Source organism: Trichomycterus rosablanca, chromosome 1 (assembly GCF_030014385.1).
Source record: "Trichomycterus rosablanca isolate fTriRos1 chromosome 1, fTriRos1.hap1, whole genome shotgun sequence".
Classification (NCBI taxonomy): Eukaryota; Metazoa; Chordata; class Actinopteri; order Siluriformes; family Trichomycteridae; genus Trichomycterus; species Trichomycterus rosablanca.
In genome coordinates, this window is record NC_085988.1 from 40025263 (window position 1) to 40039599 (window position 14337).

Below are 14337 nucleotides of genomic sequence, written 5' to 3' on the forward strand. Positions count from 1 at the left end.
TTCCACTGCACTATTTTACACTAAAAACTACACTATTCCATAATGCTCCAGATTGCATCATTCTAAATAGGTATCGGTATCGGTATCAGCGAGAACAAAAATACATGTACTTGTACTCGTACTCGGTTGGGAAAAAATGGTATTGATGCATCCCTAGTAAGAACAAGATACCAGCATTGCATGCACAGTACATCATTGCATAACCTAGGGACAAAGCTACTGTTGGTTTTGTTTTTTTATTTTTCCATTAACGTCAAACCTCGTTGTAGAGTGGACTTGAATCCAGGTGGCTTTACAGAACTCACAGAAGTCAGACTCTGATCTGTATATAAGTGCTGGGAAAGATCTTGACCCCGTTTATGACTCGTCTGTAAGGACAGGCTTGTTATAGCTGAGCTGCCTCACAATATAATTGAGTGAAGAGCTGACAAGAGCCTGGCTTTAGAAATAGCAAACAGCATTAATATGGAACTAGGGCAGAGATACGGGCACACATTTTCCATTTCCAATAAATCCTACTTTAGTAGGAACATATAAGTCATTTTCTTATGAACCAGGCCATGACAGTGGTAAATGTATTGTGGACTGTAAATGTGCAGAGCGATATGCATTAACTGCATTCATTTTAAGGAAATTGCAAAAGGCATTGTCAATAGTACTCAGACTTTTGGCCACCACTGTATATACAGTATATTACTAGACTACCCAACCTAACTACAAACCATCAACTGAAAATGTAACAGTGTTGGGCGCTTTGGTGTAAACAGCGGTAAAACAAACTAGCCCACCAGTGCTGAGATCTTGAGCTCTTGAGTTCAAATGTCAGCTCTGCTATCAGCCGGCCGGGCACCTACAAAGACAAACGGTTGGCTGTGTGTCTGTAGGGGAAGGAGAGTAGCTGATCTGGATTCCTGCTTGCTAGTTTAAAAAAGGCCCCCTACACGGGGCAGCTGATCATGGATAGCAGTGCGTGGTTCTCCCCACACAACACTGTGCTCAGTGAGACCCCACCCCTGGCAGGAGAAAAAAAACAATCATCTGTATGCATGTTGGAAAGGGCACGTGACAGGCTTGGCTCTCCTCGACTTTGGGTGGGGGTGGCGGCAGCGATTAGAGAGAGATAAGTTTCAATTGGCCATGACTGTATTGAGTTCAAACAGGGAAAGCAAAAAAATACATTGAACAATATGTTTTTAAGTCAGTAGAACATGCTGGCTTAGATAGATTAGGGTGTGTAAATATGGTTTGTGGTTTTTATTGTTTACAGTTGTACAGGTTGCCTAGCTTAGCAAACCTTTAATGGATTAAACTTTGTGTACACTAAGACCTGTTTTGGGTGCAAATTAATTTCTGGATTTCTACATTTATGGAGCTTGCTATAAGACAATGAACTCTTAAACTGCAAGTCACCACTGAATTGCTACGTAAACCACAGTAGTGGGCCATTTCAGGCTGAAGCCTTTTAGCCTTAGCCTAACTTTAAAGCATGGGGAATGGCAAGTTTCGGGTGTGGCTAGGCTTTTAACATAAGTGCTATAAATCAAGCTAAAATGGCTTTTGTAATGCACGTATATGTTATGCTATTCCTGACTTAAGCACAGCATTAGATATGATAAATGTTCCACTTTTGGGTCAAAGGACGAAAGATCCTAATAACTTTTGTTTAAATGCCAACTTGTTGAAAGGTGTATTTTAGAAGAAAGTAAGATTTTAGCACAACATGGGATATCTGGCTTTGTTGCCTGTTAGTGATGTGTGACTTCCTGCTAGCTGTCTCACTCTGTACTTCATCACAATATAAATTGCTTGCTGTTAAAAATGACATTTTAGTACTCATTTTTTAGGCATTTTTTTTAGCAGTAATTTTTGTTTAATTGATTAATCACCAAAATCCTTATTGACTACAACCAGTTAAAGTCATGCAGCATCAAGTAAATCATTAATTGACAGTCTTGAGTAACGCTGGTTTTGAAATTACTGACCCAGTGCATACATAATTTTATTTATCTACACTCAGTAAACCTGTGTTTATTCTTATTCTTATTATTGACATAGACTGTGTCTTAAATCATATACTACCATAATACATATAATAGGTCTGATAACACGTCTGGTGTTCTGTTCTCTGACATTCAAACTCGAGAGCTCAAGATCTCAGCTCTGGTGAGCTAGTTCTGTTTAATTACTTAGCATTAATGCCGCTTAAGATACAGCCATGGTGGGTTACACAGTAGACTTTTAACATTCAATAACAGAATGTAAGAATTTTAGGCAGATTTTTTGCAGAATTTTTATTGCATGTCTGGATATATTTAAAGCAATCAATTTGTCCTTTTAATATATTACAGTAGAAAAATATTCTACGCCCAGCTCCCTGTAGAATTCGCCTTAGTGCTTCACTTCTAATTTTTAGTAGGTTTTACTTTACTTTACAGTCCAGCTTTTGTTGAAAATTAAGGACTTGCAAATATTTTGCTTTGTTGGAAGTGTAAAAGCAAGGTCTAGAGATTAATTAAGTATTGAATAGTGTTAATTTACTGAAGTTGCTGAGTTTCTGTTGAGCATTACAGATATAATGGCAACATGCTTTAAACTACATATATATAAATACTAGGGCTGGCACCGATCCGATACTCTGTACAGGTCCGATATTGGCCCAAATTACTGGATCGGATATTGGAAGGTAAAAAACGTGTAATCCGATTTGATACTGTTGCTTAATTTAAATAACACTTAATGTAAATAAGGCCATTGTTTGTGTGTAAAGCAAATAACACACGAAGATACTGTATGTTCCAACAGAGTGCCGTTTATTGCCACTCACTCTTGATGATATCATTAACTTGTGCCAACTCATCTGCAACAGCCATTCAGAAATGAAAACACACTGATCTACTTCAACTTTCAGCATTTAAAAAAAATCATCTACTACTGCCACATCTAAAAACACTGTTTAAACACAATAAAAACCGCTTAAATCGGTCTTGTGCCGGCTTGGAGATCTCTCACATCCTCAATGATTAATCCATTAGTGTTATGAAATAAACAAACTCCACCATTTCCCGTTTTCCTCTTCAAAATCCAGCAGGTTTTTTAATAAGTGCACTTTGGTTTTTAATAATCTAAAAATGTGACAGAACTTTAACGAAAAAACTCAACTCTGCGTCAATTCTAATTGGTCCATTGCGTTTGATTAACATCCACATCTTCCAATTGTGGACACTTTTGTTAAACAAGCCAAAAATACAGCTAAATGTTTTGTGTGTAAAAGTTAAAATAAAAACAGCAGTTTTGCAGAAGTGTGATGTTGTAGGTTCTGTATTTATTCCTTTAGAATATTAGTTTCACAGCGTGAGCATTGTTATTTAGATAGCTAGTTTAACCATGGTGCATTGAGACATGTATGGGATTGGTATCGGTATTGGCAGACACTCAATTTGCAGTATCGGTATCGAACATAAAAGTGGTATCGAGTCAGCCCTAATAAATACATATAAATGTTAAGTCTAAATTAGGTCTAATAATGTCAAAAGCCAGTATCGGTCCAATATGGGATTGCTATTTTTGTTAAATTATTTTAACATTAAACTGACTGTCATTAGTTTGCTGTTAACCGTAATTCATTAACTACCTTATAGCAATCTAACAAAATATTAAACACATTGAGCCCGGCAAGACCTTAAGCCCTAATGTGCATTTTTCTGAGAGGGAATGGATCTAATGGCAAAGGTTTACAAGAGGCGGGTTGTAGTACAGGTTTGCTTTGGTAAACTAGTGCATGTGGGCTGATGAGATTAAAATCTGCATATTACATGCTTTCAGTACATAGTGCTGATGTATATAAACTTATATAATTACTTACTTGTTGGTTAGTGTTTTAATCTTAAATTAAGTCTGCCACCAATAGTTAGTATCAAATTAACGTATTTGTGTTTCTGCTATAAATACTCACTAGTAATGTGTTGAGGGGAGATATGTATTCAAAAAATATATGGTTTAACTCGACATGCTGATTTTTAGTACTAATCTTTTTTTTTTTGTCCTCCACACAGTGAGTACAGCGCCCCAGCTCAAGCAGGTAGGGAGCAGTATCAAAGTATGCTAGTCTCTTCAACCTTACTACTGCCACATTCATTCTCTTATGCGAAATCTTGAGCATGTAGAGCCTGACTCATGACTTTGTGCATGTGTTGCCCTCTACAGGTGGGGAAGATCTCCAAGAACAAGAAGAAGAAGCTAAAGAAGAAGCAGAAGCGACAGGCGGAGCTGCTGGAGAGACGGATGTTGGAAATCGAGGCATTAGAGAGAGAGGCTGAGAAACAGAAAACCAGTGAGGAGACAAACCCTCCTATTGGACCTGCACTAGCTCTCGGAGAAAGTGAAGATGAGGACGATGATGAGGAGGACATAGACGATGAGGAAGAGGGGGAGGAAGAGAAGGAACGGCCTGTTCGATTAACCAATCACACATGTAAGTAGACATAGACATGTCAAAGAGACATGTACTCTGTGTTATTATACCTCCTCACTTACTTATTTATATCTTTGTGCATTATCATTATCAGCAGCATCACAAGCTTCTCTTAATGCAAAACACCTCAGCAAGTAGCCCATCAGCTTCACACACAGCCTAGAAGAATCTAGAAAATTTCAGTCTCAGATTTCTAAGTCAATTCTATTTTAGTATTCGAGGTGTTCAATAAATCTATCCTATTTTGTTTTATTGAAATAAATTCCAAATGGTCTGTTGGTCAGCAGACACAGTGCCTGAGAAAAAAGACCAAATGCCAAATTGTTCTCTGGTTGCTCTAAAAGCCACAACAGCTGTCTAGACAACTCTGTTTATTAATAATTTCAAAAACAAATGACATCACTTTTCTACATAGTCACCTTCCGATGCATTTTTCCCAGCGTCGTACCAACCAGCAAAAAATGTTTTTGGTTGAGCCACTGCTTTCACATCATCATCACATGAAAATCTTTTTCCCCTTAAAGCTTCTTTGAGCGGTTCAAAAAGTTGGAAATCAAATGGCACTAAATCCAGACTAAGCTCTCTCAGTCTCTCAGACACGACCAATTACTTCTCCTCCTGCCCTCATCATTTCCAACCAAAATATAAAAGTGCATAACTTTTTGAAGATCCCTCGTATAAATTATTGAAAGGGATGCAACACATTTTTTTTTAAATAATTTTAATTACTAATCTGGATCCTTTTTTTCTTAGGTGCAGCTCCACCAGAGCAACAGCAGCAGGAGGAAGAGGAGGACTGTGGAGTTCCCTCCGTCACAGACATTCCTGACGAAAAAGATTCATCTGCAGTACAAGAGACCAACACACCACAAAATGAACAGAGCAACAGCTCTGCTAATGAGGAGGACCAAGAAAACACAGATGAGGAAGAGCAGGAGAAAGCTGCAGAAGAGCCAGAGGATAAAGCAGGTCAGGAGGATGCAGAAGCAACAGCTGAAGAGCTTAAGCCAGCACACTCTGATGAGAATTCAGAGCCAAAGACAGATGAGTGTGCACAAGAGGATCAGCCTGAGCTGCCAAAAGAAGAAAATGAAAAAGAAAGAAGAGAAGAGAATGGTGATGAGGAAGAAGAAGATGAAGAAGATGATGCTGATGATGAAGATGATGATGAGGAAGATGAAGAAGCAGAGGATGAATGCCAGGAACTTGAAAACTCAACAGAGGGTCACAATGACTCACCCAAAACTAATGGTCATGCAATTGTGGATGCAAAGGAAAACAATCATCCATCAGGCACCCTGACTATAGTGTCTGTGCCCACTCCTCTTTTGTGCCCACTGGTGGAGTCGGAGATCAGCACTACTGACCGGGAAGCTTCTGACGCCTCCTATGAGCTGTTGAATGGTGAGACGACAACGATTAGTAATGGGGGTCGACACAGAGCCACTGTGCCCCGCTTCCCTGAGCTCCCGCTGGACCCAAGGCCGAACGAGGGTGAAACTGAGGAAGGAGAGGCGATCCTGAACCCTGAAACTGAGCGAAGTCGAACCGTCTCTTCCTCCAGCACCGGGGACACTCCTAAAGGTGCATATACATACATAAAACATACATACTGATCTCTCCATTAGTCCAAAACTTTAATTCAACTGAATTATCTCTAGCAACTGGTTTAATTTTTTTAGGGTGGCATTAGATCTGGCACAAACCAGAAACAGGACAGGGTACCATTCCTTGAGTTCTCAAGTTATATCAGCTGTGCTATCAACCAGCCAGGTTTCTACTCAGACACGATTGACTGTGTTTAAAAATGGGATGGTCGAATGGGTTTCTCATTGGTGCAGCAAATGCAGCCTCTGCTGGCTGGTCAAGGTGCCTGCACAAGGGATGGTTGATTCATAACTAGTAGAGAATGACACTGACACATGACACGTGTCAGAGGGGACGCGTAATAGTCTTGCCTCGGTCAGGGTGGAGGTCTGTTGCAGCGGAGGAAGCTAATTAAGAAGGTCAGGGCAACACAAAATTACCCATTTAATTAGTTACACAGGTGGCACTGTGGCTCAGTGGGTAGCACTGTCACCTCACAGCAAGAAGGTCTTGGCTTCGATTCCCAGGTGGAGCTGGCCAGGTCCTTTTTGTGTGGAGTTTGCATGTTCTCTCCGGGTTGCCACTGGGAACTCCAGTTTCCTCCCACAGTCCAAAAACATGCAAGTGAGGTGAAGTGGAGATACAAAATTGTCCATGACTGTGTTTGACTTTGAACTTGTGAACTGATAAATCTTGTGTTACGAGTAACTACCGTTCCTGTCATGAATGTAACCAAAGTGTAAAACATGATGTTAAAATCTTAATAAATAAAGTAGTTACAAACATGCAGGCACAATTTAGAAGAGCCAGTCCTCCTGCTGTCAGGGCACCACTGGAAAGTGGAAGGAAACTCGACATGAGGAGAGTATGCCAGACTGCTCACAGAAATGAAACCAACGTAGTGCAAACTGATATGTTCAATCATGTCCAAAGTATTGTAATATGTTACAAAGTAGCACAAAGTAGGAAATATAATATGTGAAAGTAAATGTAATTCTATCAGAAATGTGATTTACTACTAGGGATGTCCCGATCCGATTACAAAGATCGTAATCGGGGCCGATCAAGGCATTTTTTTAACTGATCGGTATCGACTTTACTAAGGCCGATCCTTCGTTTTACGTCAGCATGTCCGCTGTGTGGAAATACTTTAAATTGGAAAGTGAAACAAGTACAACAGTGAAGTGTAATGTCTGCAGTGTGAGCGTTTCACGAGGCGGTAGGAGCAGAGCTGCGTTCATTACTGTAGAATTTTACTATTTATATGGTGTGTGAGTCAGGGATCACTCCGGTTTACAAAACAACGTAGTGATGCACTAGTTTAATAAAGAAATAAACACGGTAATACACGGTATATTCACAAATTGTCGGGAGCATAACACTTTATTAACTTCTTCTGTTACGGTACCGAATAGTGGACAGCTAGAGTCATCGCGTTAGCCAAGCATGCTATTCCATGCACTATGGAAGCCCCAAAGGGTCAAAACACACTCACTTTGCATAGAAACGTCCATCAAACCATTGTCACAATACAACCACAGAAAAGTTTGTTACAGTTACAACACGCGTACAAGTACGGTGGCTCATAAGAAACAAACCAGATATAATTTAACCAAACGATCTACGTACAATTACTACCAATTTGATACGGCACCTAAAAAATAAACACTCAGCCGAATACAGCGAGTTTATTATTAAATGATGAGAAGAGGAACCGGCTGTCCACTAACACGGCAGAGATGCTGATTTTCCTCAAAAAGAACCTTCACTTTATTTTGAGTGTTCTAGTTTTACTACTACAATGCTGCACTAAGTTTGTTTACTTTTATTTTGTAAAAATAAAAGAACATTAAGCAATAGCTTGGATGCAGGCAATTTTTTTCCTACAGCACTGCAGAGCTATTCAGTTGTTAAACATATACATTGGATTAATGTGAATAACTATAATGTACTTGAAGTGTGCACTGTGTGAACAGTATTATCTAGTTCTTATCTAGACAGTAACTAGAAAATACAAGTATCGGTTTGAGACTCGGTATTGGATCGGGATCAAAATTAATGATCGGGATCGGGAACAAAAAAACGTGATCGGGACATAAAGGTTAAAGATGATTGGAAGGTTTGACACAGTTTTATTAAATTCTGTTAAAAGTCTTAATCATTATGTTGTCATTTAAAGGATTGCTCTGCTAATAGCTTTGGTAACAGCTCGGTAATTTTTTTCCTAGCTAAAGCACGAGCAGCTGATCTGCTGGTGAATCCTCTGGACCCTCGCAATGCCGAAATACTCCGGGTTAAAATAGCAGACCTGGGCAATGCCTGCTGGGTGGTAAGTGAAGCAAGAAATTGGAGTAATTAAGCTGATATTGTTTTGTAGTACTGTATTTGGTAGTTATAACTCAGTTGATTGCTTGATTTATGTGGGATGAAGCATATATGAGATGTCAGTTTTTTTTCTCCAGCTTTACTGCTATCAGTTAACTGATCAGTTAAAAATAATAAAAATAGGATGGTTGCATTAGGAAGGGCAGCCAGCATAAAACCTGTGTGGACAAGATTTGTTGTGGCCAAACTCCAAAATACGGGGGCAGCCGGAAAAAAAAATTGCCACATGTTAAAATTGAACATGAATGCTAAGAACAAAGATTTAGAATTTATATTTAAAAACTATATATATACAGTATATATATATATATATATATATATATATATATATATACGTATATATACTGTATATATATATATATATATATATATATAATACATTTCAAGATTTTTGTTATGCCCCTGACTAAACAGACTCTTTCTAAAACAGGAGCGGCATTAACCAAAATGTCAGAGGGTTGTCATGGGGGAAATTGTCAGCATTTAGTCATGGGGGGAAATTTACTGCATGATTTACTGCATCCCTGTTTTACAAACTAGGGAATATAAACAAGTTCAGTCCATAAATATAGGATTTATTATTATTAGAATTGACCTCAACAACATTCAAATCTTTTTACTCATTAACATCAAATGACCCAATGTCCTAGTTTATGTAGCCACATTTAAATTTTTACTTTAAAAATAGTCAAACATAATGATTTAACAGTATGTCGTCTGTTTAGCGCTAACTTATAGGAGTCACAAGCTGTGCTTTCTGTTTCAGCACAAGCACTTTACAGAAGACATTCAGACCCGACAGTACCGATCCATCGAGGTTCTGATCGGTGCTGGTTACAGCACTCCTGCAGACATCTGGAGCACTGCCTGTATGGTAAGAATTCTGCCTGGATTTTGTTCATGTTTTGTTCTACCGCTGCACTATATGGTTTAGCCAGCTAGAGGCCAATAGCATAAACACTGTAAACACAGTCAAACGCAACCAAATCTGTAAACTTTTACATGTGTTAATATAAAGTGCAGTGGCGGCTCCTGCCAAATCTCTCAGGGGGGGCAATTGTTGCGATGATGGCCAAGGTGACCCGTTCAATGGGTAAATTAAAGCTTAAATAATTAACATTTTAAGTCATCTGTCAGTTTGCCCTCACAAATAACTTTGAACATGGAGAGAGACCAGCTTTACCATTAATCATAAAATTAAGTAAAGCCTTCACACTAACAATTTAATTCAGTCATCATCAGCATTTTATTTTAGGTGCAGGAGATCTAATTAGGGTTGCCAACTTTGCCAATAAGGAACACCCTGGGCTGACGGGTTGGCGGAAGGCATAGGGTGGGGGGTGGTATGTCGGGTGTTTATCTGAGCGGGAGCGGGGAGTAGGCGGTTAGGGTTGCACCTATAAAAAATATAACGGGTCTTACACTGTCATGGGAACATTATCAAAATGTTTTATTTAGGCTGTTTAACATTTATTATTTTCATTCTTTATAATAATAAATCAGAACTATATTTTAGGCAAAACAACATAAAGAACATCATGTAACATTTAGTGCAAACAATATTTTTACATAATCCATCTTCACACTGACATGCAGCCCGGTTCTGGACTGCGTTGCTTAGGGAGCAGTGATACTGCACTGCTTGTGTTACTTTACTTTCGCCCTACACACGGCGTTACTAAGACTAAAAGTGAACACTACTTAAAATACAACAAGCTCATGGTCAGGTGTTCATATATTTTTGGTTCTTACAACTTTTACAACTAGACTTTTGATTACAGCTGTACTATATTAGCATTTATTGGTATACATAATATGGATTCCAGTATCTAGGTCTAATTTTACATTAAATTTGGGCACATTGATTTATTTAACAAAAGCAAAAGCTCAAAAAAATTTCACATAGATTTTGACTTTCAGCAGACATTCCGATGCAGAGAAACTAAAGTGGTATACTGTCCTATACTAATGTTTGTAAAATTAGTTCATTATTAGTTAGTATTAATGGCCATCTAGGTACATCATAATATGTGTTTAATATGTTAATTATGTTAATGTGCGTCCAGGCAATGTGACCTAGGTAGTAAATAAATAATTTATTTATATAATTTATTTATAAAGCACAAATAAATTCAAAGAATACTTTTAAAAACATGTAATTATGGCACATAAAATTCAAAACAAAGCAAAAGCATTACCATTATTTAGTAGGTTCAAAGGCAAACCAGGAAAAATAGCTTCATAATCTAGATTTAAAGCAGCAACGGAGGGTGCTGACCAAATGTCCAGGTGTATCTGCACTGTAACTGCATAGGCTCTGTCACCTTTGAGCTTCAGACAAGACCGTGGCACAGCCAAGATCAACTGATCTGATAACCTTGTCATGCATTAATAATTTAATAATACATGTATGTAGTCTAACAGACTATTTAATTTGTCAGTCGTTGTAGCTGTCAAACAACAGGCCGTTTACTGGTCTTGCTTCTGTTTCTAGGCCTTTGAGCTGGCGACAGGAGACTACTTGTTTGAGCCTCATTCAGGAGAGGACTACTCACGTGATGAAGGTAGATGTCTTTCTTAGTTTACAGTCAGATTTTCAAGCCTAATGTACTGTATTACATTTTGTCAGCTTGCAAATGATTTTATCCAGCACTGTACCCCAATGTTTTAACATCCAATGTATTTTAATTTGGGTTAAACATTACCTGACTATTGTTTATTAGAATTACAATAATTTTAGAGATATTAAATATTAGTATTTACTAGTATTTACACATTTGGGAAAGGCTGGGACACTTGTGAAATGCAATAAAAGGAGGAATGTGTGAAATATTTAAAATAATTCCTATGTACTTTTGTCAGTTGAACGAAGATTTAAGATAATTAACAAGTCGCTCATTCTCAATGTTGTCTCTGGCACAGAAAGCGTGGTGGGGCACAATAAACTTGGTATGGTCAGTATTAGCCAACCCATCAGTGAAACTACACACAAACCTTCTTGCTCAGTTAATCCAAACATAAAACCACCTCAAAAGTGAAGTCACAAAGACACACGGTAACGTACAGCAGGAGATAGCAGAATTTGATCTCACACAAATGGTATATTACCTGGTGTATTGACAACTTTGTGAGTCAGCATATGATCATTGTGGAATACGAATGTAATAACACATTGAAAGCAACATTTCAGATCAGGGTCCCCAAAGCTTTACGTGCCTTAATCTACAGCCAAAATAACAGGCCTTGTAATAATGCAAAACTCAAACTCAATCTTGACACAGGCCTGTGTAAATCTATTTTACTGGTGTCCCATAGTTTATTATTGAAATTTCGTACGAACATACAAAGTGTTTTTATTTGCTTACTTGGTTAGACCGAATGCTGAGGGACAGGCATCATGTAAGCACTTTTGAGACGGTCCCTAATTCGCGACACAAACAGCGAACATTAAACGTCCAACTTTAAAGCTAACTTAACCTCTGCAGTGATATATAACAGCCTTGTAACAGGTACAGGAATGCATTAGTCATATGTAATAAAGGCGCAACAATATTATAAGTGGTTATGAAAAAAAGAATATACAACATACAGTGTATCACAAAAGTGAGTACACCCCTCACATTTCTGCAAATATTTCATTATATCTTTTCATGGGACAACACTATAGACATGAAACTTGGATATAACTTAGAGTAGTCAGTGTACAACTTGTATAGCAGTGTAGATTTACTGTCTTCTGAAAATAACTCAACACACAGCCATTAATGTCTAAATAGCTGGCAACATAAGTGAGTACACCCCACAGTGAACATGTCCAAATTGTGCCCAAATGTGTCGTTGTCCCTCCCTGGTGTCATGTGTCAAGGTCCCAGGTGTAAATGGGGAGCAGGGCTGTTAAATTTGGTGTTTTGGGTACAATTCTCTCATACTGGCCACTGGATATTCAACATGGCACCTCATGGCAAAGAACTCTCTGAGGATGTGAGAAATAGAATTGTTGCTCTCCACAAAGATGGCCTGGGCTATAAGAAGATTGCTAACACCCTGAAACTGAGCTACAGCATGGTGGCCAAGGTCATACAGCGGTTCTCCAGGACAGGTTCCACTCGGAACAGGCTTCGCCAGGGTCGACCAAAGAAGTCGAGTCCACGTGTTCGGCGTCATATCCAGAGGTTGGCTTTAAAAAATAGACACATGAGTGCTGCCAGCATTGCTGCAGAGGTTGAAGACGTGGGAGGTCAGCCTGTCAGTGCTCAGACCATACGCCGCACACTGCATCAACTCGGTCTGCATGGTCGTCATCCCAGAAGGAAGCTGACGCACAAGAAAGCCCGCAAACAGTTTGCTGAAGACAAGCAGTCCAAGAACATGGATTACTGGAATGCCCTGTGGTCTGACGAGACCAAGATCAACTTGTTTGGCTCAGATGGTGTCCAGCATGTGTGGCGGCGCCCTGGTGAGAAGTACCGAGACAACTGTATCTTGCCTACAGTCAAGCATGGTGGTGGTAGCATCATGGTCTTGGGCTGCATGAGTGTTGCTGGCACTGGGGAGCTGCAGTTCATTGAGGGAAACATGAATTCCAACATGTACTGTGACATTCTGAAACAGAGCATGATCCCCTCCCTTCGAAAACTGGGCCTCATGGCAGTTTTCCAACAGGATAACGACCCCAAACACAACCTCCAAGATGACAACTGCCTTGCTGAGGAAGCTGAAGGTAAAGGTGATGGACCAAACCCAATTGAGCACCTGTGGCGCATCCTCAAGTGGAAGGTGGAGGAGTTCAAGGTGTCTAACATTCACCAGCTCCGTGATGTCATCATGGATGAGTGGAAGAGGATTCCAGTAGCAACCTGTGCAGCTCTGGTGAATTCCATGCCCAGGAGGGTTAAGGCAGTGCTGGATAATAATGGTGGTCACACAAAATATTGACACTTTGGGCACAATTTGGACATGTTCACTGTGGGGTGTACTCACTTATGTTGCCAGCTATTTAGACATTAATGGCTGTGTGTTGAGTTATTTTCAGAAGACAGTAAATCTACACTGCTATACAAGTTGTACACTGACTACTCTAAGTTATATCCAAGTTTTATTTCTATAGTGTTGTCCCATGAAAAGATATAATAAAATATTTGCAGAAATGTGAGGGGTGTACTTACTTTTGTGATACACTGTATATAACATTTAATGATAATGTTGTGCACTGCACCATCACACACCTAATGGAACCTGCCCCCACCGGTCCCTAATGTAGAGACGCGTCTGCTCATTCTTGATTTTTATTGCCTTTTACAAAATGTCCAAGCTTTTCTGGATGTGGACTTTGTACTGGTAATGTATATGTTTCCATTTGCATTCTTAGATATCAGTGTATTGTTTACATTATGTGTCTGCTTTTACTGTAGTCTACCCATTTACCCTTTTTCACTGGGATTCTTGCCTTTAGCCTAATTGAAAAACTCCCCCTTTTCCCTTTTTATTTCAGTCTGACTGATCCTCCTAGTTTTCAACCTTATGCACCTTCCAATTATCTTATGGAATAGTCATGCACTAAATTATCTGCCAACTGACACAAAATAAAACATGACAGTTTTGGGTAAAATTTGAGATAATCCTTTATTGCAGGTGCTAAATTGTATTACTGACTAAATTTCTTAGACTTGTACTGCTTACTTTATTCTTCAAAACATGATAAACTTATTAGGTGGTGGTATGTATGGACATTATAAAGTGCAGTTAAATTTCTCTCACTTAGAGCTTCTTCCTAATAATTTACAGCACATTGGAGAAAAACATGTATACTTCACATGATGAGACACTAGCAAGAGACAAAATATAAGAGTAGAAGAATTAGCATGTTTAATACACCAAAAGATTTAAACAGGACT

General features: G+C 38.9%; 1 protein-coding gene across 7 annotated transcripts in view; it reads left to right on the forward strand.

Annotated features, from left to right (window-relative positions):
* srpk2 (SRSF protein kinase 2) overlaps positions 1-14337 on the forward strand; it is an 89673-nt gene that overhangs the window by 68756 nt on the left and 6580 nt on the right. For 4 of the 7 annotated variants that reach the window (XM_062992866.1, XM_062992858.1, XM_062992853.1 and 1 more), the window contains 6 exons: positions 4053-4096; positions 4204-4471; positions 5225-6055; positions 8287-8387; positions 9210-9317; positions 10938-11007. In XM_062992866.1, the coding sequence (XP_062848936.1) occupies positions 4053-4096; positions 4204-4471; positions 5225-6055; positions 8287-8387; positions 9210-9317; positions 10938-11007 (1422 nt within the window). Of the gene's footprint in view, positions 1-4052; positions 4097-4203; positions 4472-5224; positions 6056-8286; positions 8388-9209; positions 9318-10937; positions 11008-13934; positions 14021-14337 lie in introns of those variants that run through there. The other 3 variants (XM_062992874.1, XM_062992899.1, XM_062992891.1) reach the window with 2 other exon arrangements.